General features: G+C 33.9%; 1 protein-coding gene across 11 annotated transcripts in view; it reads left to right on the top strand.

The window, feature by feature from the left end:
- THOC2 (THO complex subunit 2) overlaps positions 1–26,198 on the top strand; it is a 100,061-nt gene that overhangs the window by 3,115 nt on the left and 70,748 nt on the right. For all 11 annotated transcript variants that reach the window (XR_012504777.1, XR_012504776.1, XM_074359529.1 and 8 more), the window contains 6 exons: positions 8,135–8,193; positions 11,906–11,997; positions 14,189–14,240; positions 18,301–18,371; positions 19,234–19,355; positions 19,931–20,064. Coding sequence is in view for 9 of the 11 variants with exons in the window: in XM_074359522.1 (XP_074215623.1) it covers positions 8,135–8,193; positions 11,906–11,997; positions 14,189–14,240; positions 18,301–18,371; positions 19,234–19,355; positions 19,931–20,064 (530 nt within the window). In the remaining 2 variants the exon portion in view is untranslated. The remainder of the gene's footprint in view (positions 1–8,134; positions 8,194–11,905; positions 11,998–14,188; positions 14,241–18,300; positions 18,372–19,233; positions 19,356–19,930; positions 20,065–26,198) is intronic.

The following is a 26,198-nucleotide window of genomic DNA, read 5'->3' as shown; positions in this document are numbered from 1 at the left end:
GAAAATTGTATTTTGCCTGTCTAAATGGTCCATCACATACTTAGCTAACCTTTTGTTTCCAGAGATACTGATTATGTTTTTAATGGTAAGGTATGGAACTCTTAAAATGATCTTTTTAAAGAGATAGCAGAAGGACAAAGGACTACCAAAACGTAACTGTCCTTTCCAGTAACACTCAGATCTACTCTTAAAGTTTTACATCTTAATACAGACTCTTTGAAAATCTCAACATATGCAAGGTATGGATTTAATCTCTTTAATTTTGGAGTTAGAGGTTTAGTTTCTTGATGATTTCATATTAGCATAGGACTTGCCATGATTAACCTAATAAACTTGCATTTACTGATAGACCCAGTGGAGAATTTTGTTTTTAGTAGGAATCATTAACACAGTGAGCTCAGCATTTCTTTGTGTCACAAGTAACCCTAATGGAGGATTTATTTTCCAAGCTTTTAATCTGAAGATGTTAGCCTCATGTCAATACTTAGTCTAATTTTGAAATACTTAAATTTGTTGAATATCATCTATTTGTCTGTTTGAAGAACTTAATTCTTTTTCTTTTTAAAAATTTACATTATCAATTTGAAATTTTTTTGGGGTCTTACCTTATTAGTTATTGGTAGTTATAAAGTTTTAAAATTTAATTGTCAAATGTTTTGGTTGCCGTTCTTTTTCTTCTGTTGCTACTAGATGATTTGACATATTCTAGAAGTATATTTGGATGTTTATTAAATGTTATCTGACCTGAATTTTTTGGAGGGAAGTAGAAGGAGGGGAGTGTATGGCAAATAATCATTCTAATAAATTTTAGTTTTGGTAATTAAGTCTTTTTTTCCCTTCAATAGGTGCTCTGAGTTCAGTTGAAGCTTTATGAGACCATTTCTTCATGTCTTAGTTTTCATTTGGCATTTATTTTCTCATTTTGATCTGTGTTCACAAGTTAAGTATTTAAGTCTTGGTCTTTTTCCCTGGTAAGAGAAATGCAATCTTCTGAAAATATTGTAGCAATATCAGATTTTCCAAGCTACTGCTTCCTTTCTTAGAAAAATTAAATTAGTCTTTAATTAAGGTAGATTGAGTGCTATTAATGTACTTGTATGCAGGAACTTCTGTTGTCTTTTTAGACATTTCCTGTCCCCTTTCCTCCTCATAAGTGCATATCTTAATTTTCATAAATGCATATTTCAAGATAAAACTACATGTCCCAATATTCATTTTTGTGGGTTATATCTCTTTTCTCTCTGATAATAGAGGTAGCACTTCCCTTAATCAAATTTAGCCTTTAGCATAATCCTTCAGTCAGTTTTGTTGTTTTGTTTTTAAGAATTGTGACACAGATTGACATCAGTTTTTTATATGTAGAGCCAACTTTGAGAAGTTGAACATAAATAGTTCAGGCTTGTGTTGTGCTTCTTTTTCTTTCTTTCTTTCTTTCTTTCTTTCTTTCTTTCTTTCTTTCTTTCTTTCTTTCTTCCTTCCTTCCTTCCTTCCTTCCTTCCTTCCTTCCTTTTCTTTTTTTTTTTTTTTTTTTTACTGGAAAACAGGATCAAGTAAGGTAGAAAGCTAAATACTCATGTTAAGAAGTATTCACAAAATACTTAAGTTCTTGGAAGAATGTAAGACATTTTATTCAGTTTAAGTTTCACAGATCTTTGACAGAAATTGCATTCCTTGTTCTCAGGGACCTGAGATAGCATTTCTACATTAGCACCAAACTGCTATAAAAATGGAGAAAATGGTAAACTCTTGTTTGGAGGTTACTAAGGGACTAAAATAATCATTTGAACTGGTACTGAGACAGAATATTTGATTATTTTAAAAGCCACATTAAAATGGGCAACTGTTGGAGGTAGTTCCCCTTATAATTTAGAATTGAGTATTAGAGCTGAGTAACAGGTGTAGTAAGACATGCAGTATTCAGAGGCAAAATTGTTTTTTTAAGGATGCTTCATGATTTTCTGTTAGTGGGTTACTAAGGGAGAAGAGCACGGACAAATCTACTGATTGGAGGAAAATTCTTAATGATTGCTTTTAGTATCCTACAACTAAGAAAGAACTGTTTTATATTAGGGAAATAAAAATATCTATTACACAAGCAGGTTGCCTTATCATAATAACCTATCAATAATTTCTTACACAATATGAACAAATATTTGAGATGCTAATTAAGCTCATGATGACATTATCTCCTGCATCCTGATGAATATGTTTATGGCCTTGTAACAGACAAGATGGAATTATATTTCAATTATTTCTTAAAATTATGTAACGATGACTACCATTAGATTAAGTGGGATTTGGAACACTGACATTCCCCCCCTACCCCCTGGAAGGATTATATCAAAAGACATCTGCATTAAGCTTATTAAAACAAATAGAAAATGAAGCTATTGAATTGTGAATAAGCAAACACATTCACAATAAGAAGGAATATTTGACCTTGCTTTTTAGTAGCCTGGATACAAAGGGAAAGATGAGTTACTTGATTCCCTTGCATTCTTCCATCAAAGATGCAGTATTTCCTGCTACTGCATTCTAAAGGGAATTGAACTTATGGGGACAGTGAGAACCACAGGGGGACTTGTTTTAGTACCTGATAGCAAATATTGAAGCAGTCTTGATGTATTTACCCTCAACAGAAAAGGAGCTAGATATCAGACATTTTTAGGTTATATTCTCTGATGCTAGCCTGAAGCAGATATTTTTGTGTTGCCTATTGGAAGGGAGATTGATTTTTGTTTTATATTTGAGATAAGCTTGTGGTAGGTTTAACTTATTTTGAGAAATTAGAAGCTTAACCACTGTTCTGAACACATTGGAAGGCCTGTGTGAGACCTAGAAGTGAATTGTTGACCAGAAGTTAATTGAATTTTAACAACCTTACCCTGCTCATCCTGATGATGGAGTATTGAAACAATTAAAAGACAGAGGTGAGGTGCAAGGGCATGCATAATTTGCAAAGTAGATAATCTGTCTGTGGATGATTGTAATGTGGCATATTTCACCTTAGATGTGATATATAAACATATTCTACAAGTCTCAAAGTTATTTTACTGACTATGGAAAAAGGATTTTTAGACATAAAAGAGTAAGAAACATACGCATTCATTGGTTCTTTTCTTTTTCATTAGAGCTTTGTGCAACTTGTAATAAGAATGTTTCTTTTTCTAAATTGTGAAATTAAAAAAAAAATAGAAAAGTGCATAAAACCTAAATGTGGAGCTTAGAGAATCACTGTAAGTTGCACACCCATGTAACTCATACCCAGGTCAAGACAACATAATCCCCCTTCGTGATTGTACCCTCTTTACCTCCCCTGTGGTAACTGACATTTATGACTTTCTCTTCCTTGTTTTTATTTAGTTTTGCTACCCAAATAAGTTTGTTTGTTCTTCTTGAACTTTGTATAAATGGACTCATAGAGGGTGTGTTCTATTGTATCTGGCAATCTTACTCAACATTATGTCTTTAGGATCCATTCATGTTTTTGCAAGTATTTGCAACTCTTTGATTTTCATAGTTAAAAGATGTTCCATTGTGTAACTATACCACAATTTGTTATCTCTTATGCTACTGATGAACAGTTACATTGTTTTCAGTTTTTGGCTGTTAACAGCAGTGCCAATAGAAACATTGTTTTTTTTTTCTTCCTATATTTTTTAACTGAAGTATAGTCAGTTTATAATGTTGTGTCAGTTTCTGGTGTACAGCATAATCCTTCAGTCATACATGAACATACATACATTCAATAAAACATTCTTATGCAAGTATCTTGGTGTATGCAGGCATGTGTTTTTGTGGGATATATATTGAACTGTAGAACCGCCCCCAATTTTTAATTGAAGTATAGTTGATTTACAATGTAATATTAGTTTCAGGTGTACAGCATAGTTTTTCAGTATTTTTGCAGATTATGCTCCATTAGAGGTGATTACAAGATAAGGACTACAATTCTCTGTGCTATGTGGTATATCCTTGTTGCTTATCTATTTCATAGTCCGTTTTTTTTTTTTTTTAAGAATTAACTTTTTTTTTAACACAGATGTTTTAGGTTCACAGAAAAATTGAGAGGAAGGCACAGAGATTTCCCATTTACCTTCTGCCCCCACACATGCACAGCCTCCCCCATTATCAACATTCCCCACCGGAGTGGTACATTTGTTAGAATTGATGAACTTGTATTGACGCATAATGATCATCCAAAATTCGTAGTTTACCTTTGGCTTCACTCTTGGTGGTGTACATTCTTTGGGTTTGGACAAATGTATAATGATGTGCATCCATCATTATAGTATCAAAGAGTATTTTCACTGCCCTAAAAATCCTTTGTGCTCTGCCTCTTCATCCCCCCTACCCTCAACCCCTGGCAACCACTGAACTTTTTACTGTCTCCATAGTTCTGTCTTTTCTAGAATGTCATGTAGTTGGAAACATATACTATGTAGACTTTTCAGATTGGCTTCTTTCACCTAGTAATATGCATTTAAAGTTCCTCCATGTCTTTTTATGGCTTGATAGTTCATTTCTATTCAGTGCTAAATAGTATTCCACACAATGAACAGAATATTCACACAGTGTGAATGTACCAGTTTGTTTATCCATTCACCTACTTGAAGGACATCCTGGTCGCTTCTAAGTTTTGGCAATTATGAGTAAAGCTGCTGTGAACATCCATGTGCAGGTTTTTGTGTGGATGTAAGTTTTCACCTCTCTTAGGTAAATATCAAGGAGTGGGATTGCTGGATTATAAGGCCAAGAGTATGTTTAGTTTTGTAAGAAACCACCAAATGATTCCAATGTGGCTTTACCATTTTTCATTCCCACCAGCGATGATTGAGAGTTCCTGTTGCACCACATCCTTACCAGCAATTGGTGTTGGCAGTATTCCAGATTTTGGCCATTCTGATAGGTGTGTGTAGTGGTTTCTCTTTGTTATTTTAATTTCCATTTCCCTGGTGATATTTGATGTGGAGCATCTTTTCATATGCTTATTTGCCATCTGTGTATCTTCTTTGATGAAGTGTCAGTTAAGGTCTTTTGCTAATTTTTAAAATGGGTTGTTTTCTTATTGTTGAGTTTTAAGTTATTCATATATTTTGGATTATAGCCCTTTATCAGGTGTCATTACTGGTTTTTTTGTTTGAGGTTTTTTTTTTTTATAATGACCATCCTTTCAGATGTGAGGTGATATGGATCATCGTGGTTTTGATCTGTGTTGCTCTGATAAGTGATGTTGAGCATCTTTTCATACACTTAGTAGCCATTTGTATGTCTTCTTTGGAGAAATGTCTATTCATTTTCTTTGCTCATTTTTAAATTAAGCTTTTTTTGCTATTTAATTACAGATGTTTGTTATATATTTTGGATATTAACCCCTTATCAATACATGGTTTGCAAATACTTTCTTCTATCCCGTAGGTTGCCTTTTATTCTGTTCATTGTTTCTTTGCTGTGCACACAATTTTTAGTTTGAAGTAGTCCTATGTGTCTGTTTTTGCTTCGATGCCTGTTCTTTTGGTGTCATATTCAAGAAATCATTGCCAGGACCAATGTCATGAAGCTTTCCCCATGTTTTTCCTAGGGTTTTACAGTTTCAGGCCTTATTTTTATGTATTTGATCTATTTTGAGTTGATTTTTGTGTATGATGTAAGTAGTGTGCAGTTTCATTCTTTTGTATGTGACTATTCATAATGCTGTTGAACCTTTCTAGTGAAATTTTCAGTTTAGTTATTACATTCTTTAGTTCCAAAATTTGTTTGGTTCTTTTTAAAATTTATTTTCTTTTGTTGAAATTCTCATTTTGTTCATCATTTTCCTGAGCTCATTGACCATCTTTATGATGGTTATTTTAAATTCTTTGTCACATAATTGATATACCTTTAATTCTTTAGGATCAGTTTCTGGAGACATTTTGTTCCTTTAATTGGGCCATTTTCCCTGTTTCTTGTAATTTTGTGTTGTGTCCTTGCATTTGAAAAAACACTCTTTTATCCCAGTCTTTATGGGCTGCTTTAGTTCAGGGAAAGGCCTTTACCACAGCTTAACTGTAGATTCTGGGGGCCTCTCAAACCTTTTCTCTGGGTGTGTCTTCTCTGGATTTGTGTGTAAGATTCCAGATTAAAAGGATTTTCATTTCTTTTTTTTTTTCTCTCCAGAAACTTGCACTTTCTTGCATCTTCTGGTGTCCATCTGTTGTACCGTGGGTCTTCTGAAGCAGCAGCACACCACCCAGCTCTTTTTTGTTCTTAGTGGCTCCCAGGCAGCTAGAGAGTATGCAGGGTACTGTCAGCATCTTAAGTCAGGCTAGACAGAAACCAGTCCCTCAGGCAGTCCCCCCAAAAGCTAGAATATTGGACACAAACGCTCCAGTCTTTTTCCCCTGAGGGAGAGATTGCCAAGCTACCCCTCAACCCCCAAGTCAGAATATTGGATGTAAAGTCCAGTCTTCTCTTTCCCTTCCCAGAGAATTTGGGAGCTGGAGTTCCCTTCCGCTTGTGTGGTGCTGTGCCAGGAGGAGGGACTATGGTGAAAGGGTGTCATAAATTTTCCTATGGGCTTTGCAGCTGGCTTAGTGCTTGCCTGGGGTGCAGGAGCCTCTTAACTGGTTTCTGAATTTCTCATAAAGGGAATTGGTACGTGTATTGTTGATTCCAGTTTCTATAGGAGGAAGGAAGGCCTGGGGCTTTCCTATTTTGCCATCTTGCTGATGTCACTCCCATCAAGGACATTCTTAAGTGAAACTGGCTTTTGTTAGTGAATAGTCATGAAAAATATAATGAAACAGTTTAATGACGTCTTGCATGAGACTGGCTTTATTCTTTGATTTCCATTTCTTGATCATGAAGAATTCAGTGAGACAGTTCGGTGCTACTACCTTGATATATGCTAAGGTGCCAGCAATTTTACTTTCCTTTGGTTTTGAACTATTAGTGCAAATGTCAATACATCAAAAGAAGGGGAATGAAGTCTTAGTATTATTACGAATATAGTTTTGACCTTGCAGAACTGTAGAAAATGTCTTGGGGTGCAGGGATTCAGTAACCACACTATCAGAACTGCTGCTTTATTAAATTATAACAGTTTTTTTTTCTATTTCTATTTTTCTAAAGGTCTTTTTTAAAAAAAATAGTGAATTGATGTTGAATTTTGTCAGTATCTTTTAGGCATCTCTTGAACATTGAGTCTAAAATATTCCAATTGACTCATAAATGTTAATTTTTAAAATATTTGTTTAAAACAGGATCCAAGTAAGGATTCATACATGTGATCCATCTCTCAAGCCTTTTTTACCCTGAGGATCCCCACCATCTTTTACTTTTCCTTGTAATGTATTTGTTGAAGAGCTGTACCATTGACCTAAAGAGTTTCTCGCAGTTTGAATTTAAGTTTATTCCCCCCACCCCTTTAAAGGCAACTTCATAGGTGGTGGTGTATTCTTTCATCAGGATCAGGAGGCACATAATATCTGATAGTCACTTCTTGTGATGTGAACAGCCATTGATAGATGCCTAGATCCTTTATTAGGAATCTTAAAATAGTAATGTTCTAATTCTGTTATTCCTTCTTTATTTGTTAGCTGAAATACTAACAGAGGCATTTCTTATGAACTGTTGGTTCATATACAAAAGGCAGAATAAGTGTTTGGTTTTCATTCTTTTATTTGCCAGTTTTTAAAATAATGAATTGAAGGGGGTGGGTATAGCACAGTGGTAGAGAGCGTGCTTAGCATGCAGGAGGTCCTGGGTTCAATCCCCAGTACCCCAGTTAAAAAAAAAATAAACCTAATTACTGCCAGCTCCCAACCCCCCCCCCCAAAAGCCAAAATAATGAATTGATTCACTAGCATCCTCCAGTTCTGACCAGTTAGGGTTTTTAGGTTTGTTTTATTTAAATTCTAAACTAATGAATTTCAGAATATCTGATACATTTCCAAGTATTTTTAATTTTATTTTTTCTAATTGAGTTACTGGGTATTGAACCCAGGATCTTCTGCATGCTAAGCTTATACTCTGCCACTGTGCTATACCCTTCTCCCCTCCCGCCCCAGTATTTTTAGTTGGTATAATTATAATTTGCTCTGTAAGGATTATGTATATTAGGATTAGAAATTAATACACATTTGTTTTATTCTAGTTTACATTTATGCCGAATCCTCAGTGAAAATAAAAGCCATGATAGTTCAACTTATAGAGGTAAGACTTTATTATTTTTGGCTTGGTCAAAATTAATAAATATCCTGTTTTCCATTAAATTCTATGAATAAAAACAAAAACATGTATAAAGCTTTTATATGAATGTATTACAGTTGGGATTTAAACTATAGTTTTAGTAAAACTGTATATCTGTATATGGGTGTTTTTGACCAGTGTGATAGTACTATGATACTGCTTGGCTTTTATAACTGTAACATGGTATATTTAGCTAAATTTCAGCAGTTCCTCACAGTAGTAAAAAATTATACAGGCTAGGTAAAAGAGAAGAGCTACCATGGAAAGAAAAACTATTCTGATCTTGTTTGTACTAGGAAATTTCCAGAAACTGAGGTTCATTGTTTTTACTAAAGCTGGTTATGTTTAGGTGGTATCTGGGGATCTTATTAAAGGCAGTTGTCATGGAAAACATTAAGAGCAAAGGAGTTGTTTACTATTGCATATTGCAAATATGTTTTATTAAGTAAAATGTTATGTAATTTAACAAGATGCAAAATTTCAGATTAAATTATTTTAATTGTAAAAGATTTTACTATTTAGTATTCATTAATTGAAAATGAAATATGTGGATTTAGAAAAGGATGGGTGAAAACAAAAGCAATTAATGTCCAGTAAATTTAAAGTAATTTTCTTACGTAGCTTTCATGGCAGAACCCATAACATTTTTTTCAGTCTGGAAAAATAATGTATAATCAGTATCCTATTTTAAATAAAAGATTATTAGATAAAATTCATAATGGTTGTTTAAATCATGCCTTTGTGGATAGATTAAGAACCAAATTCTATAGATAAGTTTACTTTCTTTTATCAAAATTAAATATTAATATGAGAATTGTACTTTTTAAAGAACATTTGGATTTTTGAGTGGAAGGCATTTTTAAACAAATGAGTGAGCCTTTTTTCCTTTCGTTAGGTAAGACTTGTTTTAAGACGTAACATTCCTAGTCCACATCCCTAAAGTTATTTTCCAGTTCATCCTGCTTATAAAGCTGCGTAATCATTCATAAATGAGGTCGATATAATGCCTTCTTATTTGAATAAGTCAGTTAACTGTCAGAAGTGTAAGAAAGTAAAAAAGACTCCTTTTTAAAAGCATTTGGATACTTACTCCCCCCCAAGTTAAAACAAGTTTTTAACTTCTCCATTAACTTTGATCTTGTTTGCGATTGAAACCTTAAGTGGATAAAATAAGAAAAAGGACTCTCAAAAAAGCTATAAATAGCATAACAGGGTGACTACTCTTTGGGTTTTAAATGGGAATGTGTGGATAATTAATAACTATCAGATTATTGTTAATTTGCACAGTCGTTCTGATTTGTGTATGAAACCAATAATAGGAGTGTGGCCTCATTGGCTGAATTGCTGGTGCTTTCTTTTGCTAGCTCTTGCCTGCTTCCTTGACACATAAACTCTGGCTGGTATCTGCCAACAATCAAGCTTTGGTCTGAGGGCCCCAGTTGGTAATCCGTGCAGCAAACTGGCTGTCATTTCTTCAGAATTTCCTTTGTTCTATCTCAGGGGGATTGAGTTTGGGTAGTGTTCCTTCTGCCCTTTCCCTTTCTGTCCCTCCCTCAAATTGATTTCATTTCAGGCAGGAGTTTCCCTTGCACACACTTCTCCTTGTTCTTTTTATAAGACCCTTCCCCCCAACAAAATGACATTGTAAGGAGAGCTGATAAACGTGAGTAGCCCTTGTGATATTCCAATAACCAAGAACTGGTGTCTAAAATGTTCAAATCCCACCAAGAATGTTTAAAATCTCTAAAGTCTCTTTTACTTGGGGCTGTTCTTAAACCTGCTTTTTCTGAAATGTTAACATTAAGATAAAAATCTTTTATTTATTCTTTTGTGTGTGATAATAAGAGTTGTAAGTTTCCTCCCCATTGTAAGTGTAAAGTTTTTCAACTTTAATATAGATTTTGCAGGGCTTTCTGGTATTAGCCTTGGTAGTCCTAAGGCACCACTTACTGTTTCTATGGATAAAATAAAATAGGAGTTCCTACCCACTTAAACGGACATTTAAGTAACATGTCAATTGGGACTATCTTTGCTATTTTGTAGATTACATTGTGATTGTTTTTATGTCACATAGTATCAGCAAAATGACCTGGGCCATTTGTTCTCTACTTTAGTCTCCTTTGATTAAGATTAGAATTCCCTCAGCCCCCATGAGCCTGTATTCTAATGGGAATTTAGTTTATGATGCTCAGCTGTTTTGTCCTTCTAAGAGTGATTGCTTTTTAAAAAAAATCTTAGTTATCTGGAGAACTTCAAATGAATATTATTTGTTGTAAAAGCACTTTATTAACGGAAATAGAAAGCATGAAATTGACTTCATATTCCTATCATACTAACAAATAGAATTTTTTTCCTTTGCATTTTAGCTTTTATGTAGTTTATAATAAGCATTATGAAGGGATATTTGTCAGAAAGGTAGAGTATATTTAATGAATCCTTCATAAGGAATTGGGATAATCTGTCTATATTTCTTTTGTGAATAATTTAATGGACAAATTCATTTCATTGTAAAATACTATTTTAATTGTTTAAAGGGGGATTGATCTAGGTTTGCTTTTTTGTTCCCTTTTTGTGGCTAATAGTCAAACCAAAAGAGAAAATTTTTAAACACTTGATTTCTTACTTGCTATTTTGCCCTAAAAGATTTTTTTTGATTCTCTTTAAAAGGGGCTTATAAATTGACTTTATTTTACTTTAATGTTTTTAGAGCTACTTGTGTCCTTACTTTTAATGAGAGGAAGGAGGTAAAGATTTTAGTGTCTGGGACTAAGGAGAAAGATGACTGGAAGGAGGTGTTCGCTTGACCATTAACTCCTCCCCCAACCCAGAATTCCTTCTCCGAGAAAGGGGGCTATGTTAATTAATAGTGAGTGAGACTACTGTACTTCTGGTTGACAGTTTTCATAGGACTGCTGTTTTATGTGTGTATGTACATATATAATTACAGTCTTCTCTCAGTATCCATAGGGGATTGGTTCCAGGGGCCCTCTTGGGTACCAAAATTCAAGGATCTTCAAGTCTCTTGTATAAGATGGCATAGTACAGCAAATAAAGTTGGCTCTCCATATCTGCAGATGCAAAACCTGCAGATACAGTGGGCAGAATGTATTTTAGTTTGAATTCTGATGGAAATAGAGGAGAAAATGAAATTTAGGATATGGATAAAAGTTAAATTTTATATTTACTGCTATTCCTTACCTGTTGTCAATGCAGCCCTAAGATTGAATTGACTATAATCTGAATATAGCTAGAAAAATCTGTGAAATCTCCTGGTGAGAGAAATGGTTAATTTGGTTTGTATTCACTTGTTGGCATTTTATGCAGTCATTTAATTTTGGAGACTTTTGTTGAGAAAATGCTTTTAAAAGTGTTTGTGGGGGAATCAGAATACCAGATGATGTGCATTGTGAATGCAAGTATGTAAAATATGTAGACATACAGAAAGAGGTTGGAAGGGAATGCTTAAGCAGTACAGTGGTGGAGTCAAGGTTAACTTTTTTCTACTTTTTAAGTACTGTGTTTTTGTGAAAATAAAAGGAAAAAAGTCTGCTAGAGAAGAGCATTATTGATGTTTATAATAATTCTAAGAAGTAGGAGATAAACAAATCTTCCCCTAGAGGATCTACCTTCATTTCAAGAGACTGTGTCCTTATATGTTTTCTTTTATGTTCAACAGATTTCCAGCAAGCTCTTTATGAATTATCATACCATGTCATTAAAGGAAATCTAAAGCATGAACAGGCATCTAATGTTCTTAATGACATTAGTGTAAGTATATATATGTTTTTAAATTTAATAATTATTCTGTATTTCTTTTTGCCTTTGGTACAAGGATCTCTGAAGTGTATAACTTGCATTTTATTTTATTCAAAATTAGTGAATATTTTAAGGTAATATTGGTAAGCCATTGTTGCTAGTCAGAAATAAAGATATTTTAATCTTTTTGTCTGGTTGTGAGTAGAGCAGAAAATGTTAGGTAACCTTGGAGGGCAAAAGAAAGGCTACTATAAAAAATAATTTGACTAGAATATTCTCCTAATAAAGCATATGAAAGCATTTTATTTTGTTTGTGGTTATGTTTAGAAATTAAATATACTTTAAAAATTGAAGATTAAATTATTTTAAATTGAAATTGCATATCTCTAACACTCACTTGATGCTAATTTTCATCTGTTTACTGTTTGTTTTAGAAAATAACTAGATTTTTTTCCCCTAACTTTTAAGTGGTTATTCTGTTTCACTCTTTTATTTATTAGGGAACTTCGATTCAGACCAGATACTTTTCATGATTGTTTGGTATTTAAATTGAAAGATAAGTTCTCAAATTGTAAGGATGTTTATTGTAAATCAGTAGTTAAGTTTCATTTTTTAGAAGTAATATATTCTATTATTATTAGGCTGGGTTTTACACTTGTATAAATAACATTATCTGCCCAGTTGAGAACAGCTTTCATAATGAGCATTATTGAGGTGGGACCTAGAACTTCTTGATATCAGTATGAATTTCCCCTGTGCTGCTTTAAGCTTCTGTAGCCTTTTTCTGTTAGGGTTGGTAATCTCCTTTGTATGATTTTTATGCTTTCCTGAGGATAGTCTTAAGGAATTTCTGTGTTTAGCTGTTGTGATTTTTTTCCCCCACATGTTGAGTTGTATTTGAGCAGTAGAGATTCAATATGAGTTTTTCTTTTATCCCTAAACTGTCTCTATCTGATAATAACAACATTAGTTCATGTTGGAGTAGTTTGTTTCTTAAACAACTAGTATTCCATGTTTGAAAACTCTTGTCTTGCTCTGTTGTTTCTGGTCTTCTAGTAGCCTGAGCACTTAATTCAAGAAGACATAGCCAGAGTTTGTAGCCCTTAAACTTGAGACTAAAGTCTGGTTGACAGTTAAGATTGTTTTATTCTGTAAATTGGGCATCAGTATAGAGTTTAGTGTGTTAGTGGAATTTGATTCTAATCCTTTTCCCATTTATTGAAAATGAATAGTCCAAATGAACTTAATGTGTATTTAGTTCTTATTTAGCTTCCCTTTCTTTTGAGTCCTTAGTGATAGATGTATATACTTCTGCTGCTGGGTTGTCTTTGTCATGGCTAGATTCTCATAGTTCCATATCTCACTGTACCATGCCTTAGGCACAGAAACATATCTTGCATCTCTTACAGTTGCCAGTTTTTTCTTTAGAATTATACTTCTTTCCTTTAGTCTATGAAAGTAGGCTAATTTTAGGTTGCTATAGTGCCAGCAAACTAATTGTAATAATTGAACTATGATTCTTACTAATGGAAAATGGCTCTAAAATTGGGCGTAGGAGTGGAAAGTCAGGAGACAAATCTAAGATAAATGCTGAAATTTTCATCCAGAAATGAGGGGAGAGTTTTGGGTCAATTTCTCCAAAGGCTACAAACATCAGTGCATAAAGAAAATAAAGATCAAGTTTTGGCAATTATTTTTGTCTTCAGAGAATCTTGAGTTATGAGACAACAGCTTGTAATTGTTATTGTGTTTTTTAGACTTCTGTTCTTCTGATAACTGTGTGATTTTTGCTTAGATCAGTGTTGACTCAGGCATGAGGACAACATTAAAGTTTTAAAGTGTACCATTTTTAACAGTCTTGGTTTAAGTAGGTGTGAGGTACTCCAAATTCCGGTGGTTTCTAACATGAAATCTCATGGGAAAAATGTTACTCATTTGTGCTCTTTATTATTTCCTGAGGTGCTTGTTTAAGTTTCTATTTTTTATTGTTATTTCATGGTAGACATTTAAACATTTTTTTCCTAACCATTATCTCCCTCTTTTTGTTTACTCTATACTATGAAACTTGAAGAATTTTATTATTTGTTAACACAGTGGTATTAGGGTTTTGTTAGTTTTCAAGTTTTACTAAAGAGTGTTATTCTGAAACCGTAATACTTGCTAGTGGCATTTACTATAAATAATTGTGGTTTTTTTAAATTAGGAGTTTCGTGAGGATATGCCCTCCATTCTTGCTGATGTATTCTGCATATTAGGTAGGTGTTAATAAGCCTTATTTCACCTGTAAAAGGTGTTTGGTAAATTAATGTACTGTTTTATATAAAATGTTCTTCAAACTAAAGATTTTACAAATGTTTCTACAAATCTAGAATATATATATTTTTATGTATGTATGTATGTATTTATTTATTTATGGAGGAGGGGGGGTAATCAGGTTTTTATTTGTTTTTAATGGAGGTACCGGAGATTGAACCCAGAACCTTGTGCATGCTAGTAGCCATGCGCTCTACCACTGAGCTATACCCTTCCCCCTAGAATATATGTATTTTTTTACTTATAGAGGAGATAATATTATAAGTCATGTGAGTATAATCACTGTTTATAAACTAGCTTTAAATAGTTTTAGTTTGTAATTCAAATACTTTGAGTTTTTCAGAATGTCTTTTTATATGAAATTGAGCTAAATTAAATCATTTCAAGTAAAAAAGGCAAGTTTTCTGAAGTTCTTAGTCTGAATTATTTGAGTTTCAGTAACTGCATAATTAATATTATTCAGTGCAGGTTATCAATGAATATCAGAATATCAAACTTAGGATACTCAAGAGATATTTACTTTGTTATTGTACTCTTTTGATTCTTCTTAATTTTAGAAAGAGCAAGAAGAGCCAAAGTAATCAAAAGTACTTTTGTTTTGAGGATGAGAAACCAGCTTTGGACATAGCAACTTCTCTATTTGTCCAGAATAAGTAAGAATTCATGCAAGATAAGGAAGGAATATTTCTTTGACTTAGAACAAAAGGTAGTGTCCCTCCATGGGAAGAATGGATTTAAAAAATAATGTATATTACAAATTTATATCTCTGATTTTAAATCTGAATTAAAGTATCTTTGAGCACAGTTTTCGTCATCAGTCTTATGCTTTCTATAACTTGGATCTAATAGAAAACATCACCAGACATTATAATATTCACTTTAAAATAAGACATCCTCTGAGAGTTTGTCAAACTGGAATGAATTATTTTAGCTCACTAATCTTAATTCCTAGAATTAGTTAGATTACTTAAATGTCTTACTGAGAGTCCAGAATTTGATTGCAACAAATCTAAATGCCTAGTGCTTGATCCTTCAGGACATTTAAGATTTTATAACAGCAGTAATGTTGGGAACAGGTCAAAATGTATGTGGATTGTGAATGATAAATGAAAAGAGCAGACCATTGATGGGGTGACCATATGTCCCAGTTTTGTTTTTCCCTGGCGTAATTATTAATTGTGCCTTCTTTCAATCTTAAAACTGTCCTGGTTTGGATGATAATTTCTTCATGCTATCTATTGGATTGATTGATTTATGCCAACAACAATAAAAAGTCCTTTTATGCTTAATTGTTAGAGTAGACACTAAAGATATTACATTATGTTACAAATAACTATAATATGAAACAAATTTCAATTTAAAAAATTGTTTGCTTTTACTATAAATTTGTAAGGCTGAAAGAGTGATTTGTAGGTACCATTTTGTGGAAGCTGTTGTTCCTTGTTAGTGTCAGGAGTATATCTTGTCTTTCTTTGGGTAATGATCAATTATCAGCTTACTAGTAAGTTCTAGTAATTTATTTTTTTTTATTGACTTATTTTATTAGGATATATTTTCCCTTCAGAGTTATTTAGTAGTATGAATTATTGTTACAAGTCATTGCTTTTTACTAGTAACATGAATTGATGAAGATGTTTGGTTGTTCTTGGGAAATTTCTTTTAGCCTATCCAGTCCATTTTTACGAGCAAGATTAGGACAGCAGCCTTGGAAAGGGAATTTCCCTCACCTGCCCCCTCACTCACCCACCCCTACCCTTGGCAGGAAAAAAACTGATCCCAGGGTGACCCCAGACCAAGGTAGGGGAATAGAAGTAAGAACGTGGGCTATCTCTAATAATGATGATGATAACAGTAATAATAATGTAGGTGCTATTTTGGAGCACCATCTTATGTGTTAAGCATTTAATTTCATTTTAATCCTCATAGCAATTTCTGTAAGGTAGGTGTATGGATCAGAAAAATGAAACTCAGAAAAGTGATTTTCAAGGCTACACAATTAGTAAGGCAGGATTTGAACCTGGATCCTTTTGGTTCTAGAGTCCATGATCTTTTTACTACATCATGTTGTCTTTCTAATATTTTAACAGTTTTGAGAAATAAGTACTGTACTTTCCTGGTTAAGATGATAATTTCCTTTAAAAGACTAATCATCTAAGCATGAGGGGGCCTGAGAGCTATATTAACTTGAAAGGAGAGTCTGATGTAACTTGATACACTGATGGGACCTCTGAGCTGGGTTAGGTGGTTGGTGATACTGGGTCTAGAGTTGGAAACGGATGAGGACTTTTTAGTAAAATCAGAGGAGAATAAAAGAGAACTTATTAGGTGCTGATTCAGGGTTGAGGAGTCAGGAATAATGAATGAATTTATTAGAATGGTTTCATGAGTTAGAACAAAAAGAATAAGGAAAACAGGGAAAGCATAATTGGAATAATAGAGTCCTATATTGATTATTGAGATAGTTCAGCTAAGAAATTTACTGAGGTCCCATTAAACATTTCCTAACATGGCCAGAACCCAGAGGGTGGTATCTTAAACAGGTCAAATGGCTAATAGGAGAGTAGACTTGATGTGAAGAGGATGAACCAGCTACCCAAATGCTCTGTCTGATCTTCGGGACCTTGGGGGTAGATCTTAGGGACTGTAGGGGCTTGGAGGGTAAATAGATGTTGATTAAAAGAATAGGCCCAATTTAGTCTTGACTCCTCAAAATTAGTATCCTTGAAGTTCTAGGCTGAGGAAGGACCTGAAGACCAGATAACAGGGAGACAACTAGGAGTCCCTGGAAGGGATAGATGAGATGCACATGGATTAAAAGTTTTACTGAGAGATTGAGATTATACTGTAAAATACATTGCATGAGTTACACCCCGAAATTCCCTTAATACACTTGAGCTGACTGAGTGCTTAGCTATAGTGGCCGGGATATTGGGAAATGGCACCATCCAAGAAGGGAAAGTGGGGAAGGACCAGGAAAATGTGGATGTGTTTAATGATAAATCCTCTCCTGTTTTGATTCTCAGTGATGGCAATAGAAAGTAAAGGGAAGCAAAGCAGTAGTAGGATGTCTGTTTGGAGAGAACCCTAGAACTCTTAGGGGACAGTTTTTATTACATCACTAAAATCAGTGCCTTTTTCCATAGCACATTCTAAATGAGTTGACCTTAAAAATAGGATAATAGTGTGTAATCAGTTAACGCAATAGTCTTGAGATCAGTTATGTAATCCTGCCAGTCCTGGTTGAAGTTTTTGATGCTTGGCATTTAGAACTAATTGTTTTATTTCCTCCATACTTTAGATCAGTAAATTGTTGACAAATTTTCTGAATAATTTACTGAAACTCAAAGAGGTCTCAGGTTTTCTTTTTTTTTTTTTTTTTTTTTTTTTTTAGTATTTCATTAGGAAGAAAATGAAAATCTTGGCTGAATTTTTATTTGCTGACTAGAATTGTAATTCAAAATAGGTTGTTAAAAATGTCTTTTAATAGTGTCTTCATAGAGTTGATGGCCAGGTAGCTTAGTTAGAACATGGTGCATGGTACCAGGGTGGCCAAAGTCAAGGATTTGATCTTCATGATTAATAGTATCTAATGTTAGAAGAGAGCTCTGTTGTCACCCAGTTCAACTCTCCACCTAAGCATCTCTGACATGTGGTCACTTAAAGCTTGCTTGAATGTTTCCATTTTTGAAAACAGTAATTTTTGGAAGCTTTGTTGCTTCCAGTGCATAGCACGTAGCTCCTGTGTAATTGACTTACCATTCTGTGGATATGATATTGGTCACAAGGTCAGTCTCCAATATCAGGAGAAATTAATTCTAAGTATTCCTATGCATATGAAGGACAGCTTATGCTATTCATAGGTTAAAATTTTTTCCCCCAAATTCAGATGAGGCATTTTAAAATTAGCTAGTTTTGAAGAAAATAGGTATCTTACTGTAGTTCTGGAGTCCAGAAAAAACAATCAACTTTTCATCTTTGTTTTTTCCTTCTTTATCATTGTAGATATTGAGACAAATTGTTTAGAAGAAAAAAGCAAGAGAGACTATTTTACACAATTGGTGTTAGCATGTTTGGTAAGTTTTAAAAAATACTTTCTGATTATAAATTTTACATGGCATGATTAATAATTAGTTAATCATGTTAATGGAGGAGGATCGTTAACATTCAGTTGACTGTTCGTTATAAGGTGAGATTTGGGGTTTGAGATGTAGTGCTTTGTAAAATTAGACATGCTAATTATTTCTGTGAAATAAACATGCTACCATATCACTTAAACTATCTGTACATATAAAACCTTTGGTGATATTCCTGACCTAGTAAGTTCCTAACTAAGGAAAAGGTAAAAGGTAAGCACCTATTAAATGAGTAGAAATGATGTGAAGAGTTTTTAAACTGAACAGTTTTTTGTAAACTTTTAGGCAAGGAGAAAAAGAAGGGAGGTAATTTAAAAATAATAAATTCTAGAACTTGTGATAATCATTGTCTAGTAAACGATTTTATGTTCATGAACTTAGAACCAAGGAGAAATGCCATTACTCAGACCTGGAGGAATGTCCTTGTCTTTGCTGCACTAGAATTTGACTTAAACAGTAGAAACCAAAGAAGGTTGAAGTACTGTATTACCGTAAAGAAAATTCAGTTGACAGACTCAGTTTTAATTAGAATTTCATCTGTTGTTCTTGTGTATAGCATTCATATAATTTTTAGTGAATGTTTTTTGAAGAGCTGTCTGTTAACATTTTTTCAATATCTGGAGTCATCATTTTGGTTAAATTGAAGTTCCAAGTCATTTTATAAATTATAAATTGTTGATTGTGTGTATAAAATGCATTTTTAATGTTCTTATTTGGGAAAATTATTTTGAGTATGTTTAAGATTGTGGATGCATAGTTGGAATGCTAAGGAATAAATGGCCTTTAATATTTTTTAATACAGTATTTAGTTTCAGACACAGTTCTAAAGGAACGCTTGGATCCAGAAACATTGGAATCGTTAGGGCTTATCAAACAATCACAGCAATTCAATCAAAAGTCAGTTAAAATCAAGACAAAACTCTTGTAAGTACATGTATATTTATGTTGCAGATCAAGTATCTGAGTATGTTTTTTCATTCTCTTGTTGAATAGTAGAAGTTTCTAAAGGCCTTTTTGAAGATTATTTTGTTGCTATTAGCATGTGTCTTGTGTTTTTTCCTTTTAAGAGTAGCCTATGGTTATTGAGTCAGCAGTGAACTTTACCTGTTTGAATGTTAATATTTTTCCATATTAGAAGTTAAAAATAATATTTAATGCTTTTATTACTACCAATAAAATAATTTACAACTATGGCTTTACTCTAGGGTATATTCTTGTCAGTGATGGAAATAGGGGTATATTTTTTTCCTTGAGATTAGCAATATCCCTTCCTTGTGTAGCTGGTTTTCCCTGTATAATTAACATTGAGGTGTCTCTTATGAATCACTGTTATTTTCTATCCTTAAAGATACACAAAGAGGTAAACTTTCAACAACTGTTCTTATGAATGTTTTATATAAGAGAGATAAGAAAATTCAATGAGAAGAATACATTACTCTTATGCAAGCTTGTTAATTGAAATTAATTTTATTTGCTTTATGATGTTTATCTAATTTCAGTTATAAACAGCAAAAATTCAATTTGTTAAGAGAAGAGAATGAAGGTTATGCCAAGCTGATTGCTGAATTGGGGCAAGATTTATCTGGAAATATTACTAGTGATTTAATTTTAGAAAATATCAAATCTTTAATAGGTAAGACATATTTATATATAGTGTGTATTAATAAGATAAGTTTTTTAAACTGTTGAAGAATATCCATGAAGACAAAATTAGTGCATTACCTATAGGTTTTTTTTAAATTAAGAAATGAGAGAAGTGTCCAGCTTGTACTTGTAAGATTTTATCAGTAATAATAAAATTTAGGTTTATATTTATAAGAAATCTTTTTGTCACTATTATCTTTGTGTTTGTATTAATTTCTGCTCTCTATTATTCTATCTTTAATTTTTGAGTATATCTCAATAATTTTATGGAGGGCAGAAAATAAGTAAATGCGAAACTTTAAAAATCTTTGGTGAACTCTTGAAATGTAGAGATGTTTAGTTCTTTTGAACTTGATTTTAAAAATATCAACCAACTTTGATAACACATCTTATTTTATCTTTACAACAGTCTGTTAAGGTAAGTCCAGCAGATGTTATAAATGTGTAACAAATAGGAAAGTGTTATTTTCCCTACCTTTTAAATAGAATTTCTTTAGCATTATTCTTTTTATTTTTATTCAGCATTTGGACGAAATAGTTGGCTTCTATAGAAGGGAAGAATGAGTGGTAGATAGAGTACTCCTGATTTTTCAAGAATGGAAAGAACTTTTGCTCTTTGTTATGTGTACTGTCTCGGGGAAGATTTTACAACACCTAGATGCCTTAAGTTTTGAGACCTGCTGGAGAAGTCATATTTTCTGCTTCACTGGTTATATTTTCAGGGATGTTTATGCTCAACTTTTTAGTTCTTCCTCTGTTTTTGAAATACATCTATGACTAAGAGAGAGGAGGTGTCCCAATCCTTATCCCCTTCCTCCAGTGCTATGTATAGGGACCCAGGTAAAACGAGGTTTACTACAATTATCTTTGTTTTTAGCTTATGCTTTTGGTGGCCAACAGGTATAGAGGTAAGGAGCTTTTAGTTTAAATGTACCCTTTTTTCTTTTTGAAGTAAGTCTAGTTCTGGCAGCTGATTTACTCTCTTTGCTACTTTCTCCCATTATCAGTTTAATACCAGACTGGCAGCCCCCTAAGCATGCAGGGCTGTTGCTTACCTGTGTGACTGTGACCTATTAAAAAAAAAATCCTCCTGTAGGGTTTCCTGTCAGTTCTTTCCGGGGTAGGCGCTACATTTTTCCTGCAGCATTTTTGATCTAGTTTGAGACGTTTGTCAGTACTGCCTTGCTATAGGTTTGTCTTTCCTTATATCCTGCCATGTGCTCTCAAGGTGGTATTCCCCACATAAAAATTCTGCGCTTTGTAAGGTTCTCAGTTTTTTTTTAAAGTTTATCTGCCTATTTGTTGATATCTCTTGTCTGTCCTTATTCTATTTTTTTGTCCTTGAGAGTTTATACCTTTTTAGTCCTTTGTTGTTTTGGGAACATTTCAAAGAGGGATTTTCTTGAAGGTATGCTTTTATCTAACTGGGAAAAATACACAGTATGTACTTTCTTTTCTTGAACTTTGTCCCTATAGAGAACAGGTTATGTTACTGTCTCTGAGGAACAGTGTGGCAATCACAGTTGCAAGCTCATAACACACATGGATATTTCATGAGTGTAAACAATTTTATTTTTGGGGCTGAATCTCTATTCTAGTCCATCAGGTGTACTACAGAGTAGCCTAGAAGCACTGAAATGTCATCTCTGCAATGCAGCCTTCCCTGGCTACCCCCCTCAACACTCCTATCATTCACTATTTTTCTTCTGAGCAATTATCACCGTATAATATGCAGTGTATTTTATTCTGCACCTCCACTGGAAAATAAGTAAATTCCATGAGGACAAAGGTTTTTGTCTAGTACTTCTAACCTCAGTGCCTGGTATGTAGGTGCTGAATAAATACTTGTTGAAAAATGAATGAATATTTCTCCCTTTCTTGTAGAATTTATAGTGATTCATAGGCTCTTTTGCCTGACACGGAGGATTTTAGAAAGTTCATCTCCCTGGCTCATTGTTTCTCTCTGGCTAGCTGACACCCTCCTCCATTGTCTGAGAAAGGAATTTTTCATTGACATTAAAGTTGAGGTTAAGGCTTCAATTCCAGTGAGTACTCACTCTTTCAGTGTTAGAATTTATTGGAATCCCCCTCAATGCAGACTTCACACAGGCCTTGTCTCATCTGGCCAGAGCGGTTCACTAACATAACATCTTGTTTTCCATGGCATCTTTGGATGAATTTCTTCTTGTTTGTTCTCACTGTTTCCTCTTTAGGAGCAATCTGGACAGATAGTACCCCATCCAAAGCTATCTCAGGTCTGATCTCCTTCACCAGCCACTGGCAGAACCAATATCTGGCTTGGGAGGCATGCATTTTAGAGACACTTATATTTTAGGGTACTTGGTCTGAGCAGGAGAAATCCTTATTTATTATTCTGTAATTAGTAGATAGTCATTTATCCCCTAAAGATTCTGGCACATCAAAATGTTTATGTCCTAAATATAAGAAACAATATTTATATCCTGTCAGATAGCCTGGGGCTGTTTACTGCAAGCAAGTAAGCAAGCAAGGAAGAAGAACCATATGATTCTGCCTGGTGGTTGTGATGTCAAGTCTGACACTGAGTTTGAAAAACTTAATAGGCATGCATAGTGATTATTAGGCTCTTGAGCTGCCAATTCATAGACAACACACGAATGATCCCTGCATCGAGATGGCAAAAGGCATCTTTTAGAAATTAGAGGAAAAGATAATCAGAGATGGAGTCCTTTGATTGCTGAACTAAACTATAAGCACTCTACTCTTCTGAATGCCCTTCAAAGAAAGTAATAGCTAAGTGTTCTTTCCTTTTCTTTCTTATAAATCAGTGGTCAGCAAACTTTTTCTGTAAAGGGTGAGAGAGTAAATATTTTTTTTTCCTTTGTGGGTCATATGGTTTTTGTTACAACTAGTCAGTTTTGCCATTGTAGTGTGAAAGCAGCCATGGACAATATGTAAATAAACAAGTGTGTCTGTGTTGTAGTACAACTTTATTTATAAAAACCAAATGGATTTGACCCACAGGCCGTATTATGCTGATCCTTGCTCTAAATTGAAAGTTCTGGCTGAAAATTAGTCATAAAGCTAGCTTACTCGTCTTTAGTTCTGGAAAATGACAGTGCTTCTTCCTGCTTTTCGGGTTTAGTGGTCCAGGATCTTTTTGGCCTTGGCTCTCTGACCCTTTCCTTCTCACCCAGAATCAAAGCCCTCTTCAACAAACCTCAGGACCTTCACTTGTTGCCTGGTGTCCAAGGTCACAGATTTGGCTGGGGATGGTGAAGGGTGGGGTGAAAGTCTTTCCTCCTTCCTGTCTCACAAATCCTCTTGGTTGCTTGTTAAGTGACCAGAGAAACATTAAAAACCAAATGAAACTCCAAGTCAAATGATCTTATTTTTGGACAGATTGTGGGACATTTAACCCCCTTGACTACATTATCTTGAGTGTACTTAGTATTTTATCTTTGAATCAGTCTGGACATAAGAGCCCTTAAACCTTGGAGCATCTTATTGTGTCAGCTCTCTCCTATCTCTTGGAAGGGGAAGGCAGTTGATGGCTTCCTGTACCTAAGGTTTTGCTTTTTTGAAGTTTTTTTACTGTACACTAGTCAAGAAGTTGTTTATCTTTACTATGGAAAAGAAGATAGCAGTTGGTGTTCTTAAGCATAGGTTTTTGGGTTTTTTTTACAACTACACTTTTATTTTGTTAGGTGCATTTCTCTGCGTCTTGGTTCTCTGGTGGTTCTTGTCTTGAGATGTGCAGTTTTTTGCAAATAGTCTAGCATAAGTTTTTATTAGCCCGTTTTAGTCCATTTGGGCTTCTATAACAAAATACCACAGACTGGAGGTTTATAAATAACAGAAATGTAATCCTCACATTTCTGGGGGCTAGAAATCCAAGATCAGGGTGCCAGTATAGTGGGTTCTCGTGAAGGCCCTTTTCCAGGTTGCAGACTGCTGACTTGCTATATCCTCACATGGTGGAAGGGGCAAGGGAGGTCTCAATTTTAAGGGCATTAATCTGATTCATGAGAGCTCTGCTCATGACCTAGTCCCCTCCTAATACCATCACATTGAGTATTAGAATTTCAACATGGATGGAGGGGGACAAAAAACATTTGGACCATATCATAGTCTGTTCCTAAAGTAATTCTACATGCTAGATCATGTCCTTTTATTCAAAACATGATTTTTCTCTTGCAAGGTTCATTCTGTTAGGAACATGATTATGGAAGCTATCATTCTGTTTTCTGAATGTACAGGCTGAACATCTTTCCTGGTCATGTTTATAGTATTATCTTGGTCTTTTTTTTTTCTGAGAATCTCAAACCATTGTCACTTTAATCATATTTTTTGCCTCCAGTTGAAATCACTTACTCTAATATACTGGCCATCTTGGCTATCTTTGGGGGAAACTTCAGTTACTTTTCAGTGCATTTCTTCAAAGATGTATCATCCAAAAAAAGTATGAACTCTCCTTAAGAGTAAGAAAGGCATTTTGTTAATCGCTGTATCACAAGCACCTGGCACATAGTGGGTAGTTATTTAATGTTTATTTAATGAAAGAATGAATCCATGGCCATTACAGGTCTGCCATTTAAAAAATTTTCCACTTCTAATATGATTTACTGTTCCTCAAAAGGCATACGTGTGTATATATTCCTTAATGTAGCTGGTGGTAGAAGTACGGAGCTAGGCTTATGATCTGTCTCAAGATCACATGAGTATCAGTGCTTGGACTGGACAAAAGCTTTTCTAAGATGTTCTGTCATGGGCTGCCATTAGGGAAAAAAAATATTTTGGACATTTCAAGCTTACTTTTACTAGAATTTCATTGTATATGAAATAGCTTAACTGTTATTTGGCAAATCTCTAAGGTTTTAAAAATGATTTTCTAAACCCTTGATTTGGTTACTTTTTCCACATTATGTAGCTAAGGTCATTCCAATTGATTGGACTAACTTATGACACCTGAGATATTTAATACAAAATTCATAAGCCAGCTTTTCTTTTGTGAAAGATGGAAAGGTTGTTATCTGTTATAAATAAAAGTGCATACCTCTTCTAGATTCCTACCTTAAATTGCCTCTAGAAAGAAATTGGTAGTTAGTTGATAGTACAAATCACTGATAAAATAGCCTTCATGGAGTAATAGTGTTAAACAGAACATGTCAGTGGTTCATATTGTAACACATTAGAAATACAAACTTTTTAAAGCAATGTTAATGAAACACAGTATTTCCATGTAACATGTTGCTGTTCTAGTCCTTGTCACAGGTTTTATGTATGTAGCTTAAGGGGTAATTATAAGCTAGCCATTTTTTTCAAAATTATATTCAATGTATCTTTTGTCCTCTCTGATAGAATAGAGCATTATTCATTTTTATTTAGTGATTCAATTTTTTATTTTAAAATAAAAATGTAGGAGCAGTTATAAGGTTGAAAAATTCACTAGACTGTAATTCCATAATCTATTATCAGTGTTACAGCAGTTTGGAGGCTTTTTTTTTTAAAGCTTTATTCAGGTATAATTACATGCAATAAAATGCACATATTTAAAGTGTACAGTTGAGTTTTAATATATGTATACACCTGTGAAAACATCACCACCGTCTAGATAATGCACATCTCTGTCACTCCCCCCCAAATTTCCTCTTGCCCCCTTGTAGTTCATCCTCCTTCACTCCCACTCCCTCTTTCCTCCTCCCCAGGTAACCATTGATCTTCTTTCTAAACTATAGATTATTTTGCATTTTCTATACTTCTTTTATAAATGGAATCATATAGTCAGTATTCTTTTTTGGTCTGGCTTGCTTCATTCAGCATAATTATTTTGTGACTCATCCATGTTGTTGCTTGTATTAAAAGTTCTTTCCTTGTTATTGCTGAATAGTATTCCATTGTATAGTCTACAGTTATACTGTATTACAATTTGTTAATCCATTCATGTGTTGATGGATATTTGAGTGTTCTGTTATAAATAAAGCTGCTATGAATATTTGTATACAAGTCTTTGTATGGACATAGACATTTATTTCTCCTGCAGTAAATACCTAGGAGTGAAATGGCTGGGTCATACGGTAGTTGTAAATTTAACTTTTGAGGAAACTGCCAGTTTTACAAAGTAGTCGTACTGTTTTATATTTC

Source organism: Camelus bactrianus, chromosome X (assembly GCF_048773025.1).
Source record: "Camelus bactrianus isolate YW-2024 breed Bactrian camel chromosome X, ASM4877302v1, whole genome shotgun sequence".
In the NCBI taxonomy this organism is placed as follows: Eukaryota; Metazoa; Chordata; class Mammalia; order Artiodactyla; family Camelidae; genus Camelus; species Camelus bactrianus.
Note: the sequence above shows the minus strand (reverse complement) of the source record. Positions and strands in the feature narration are given on the sequence as shown.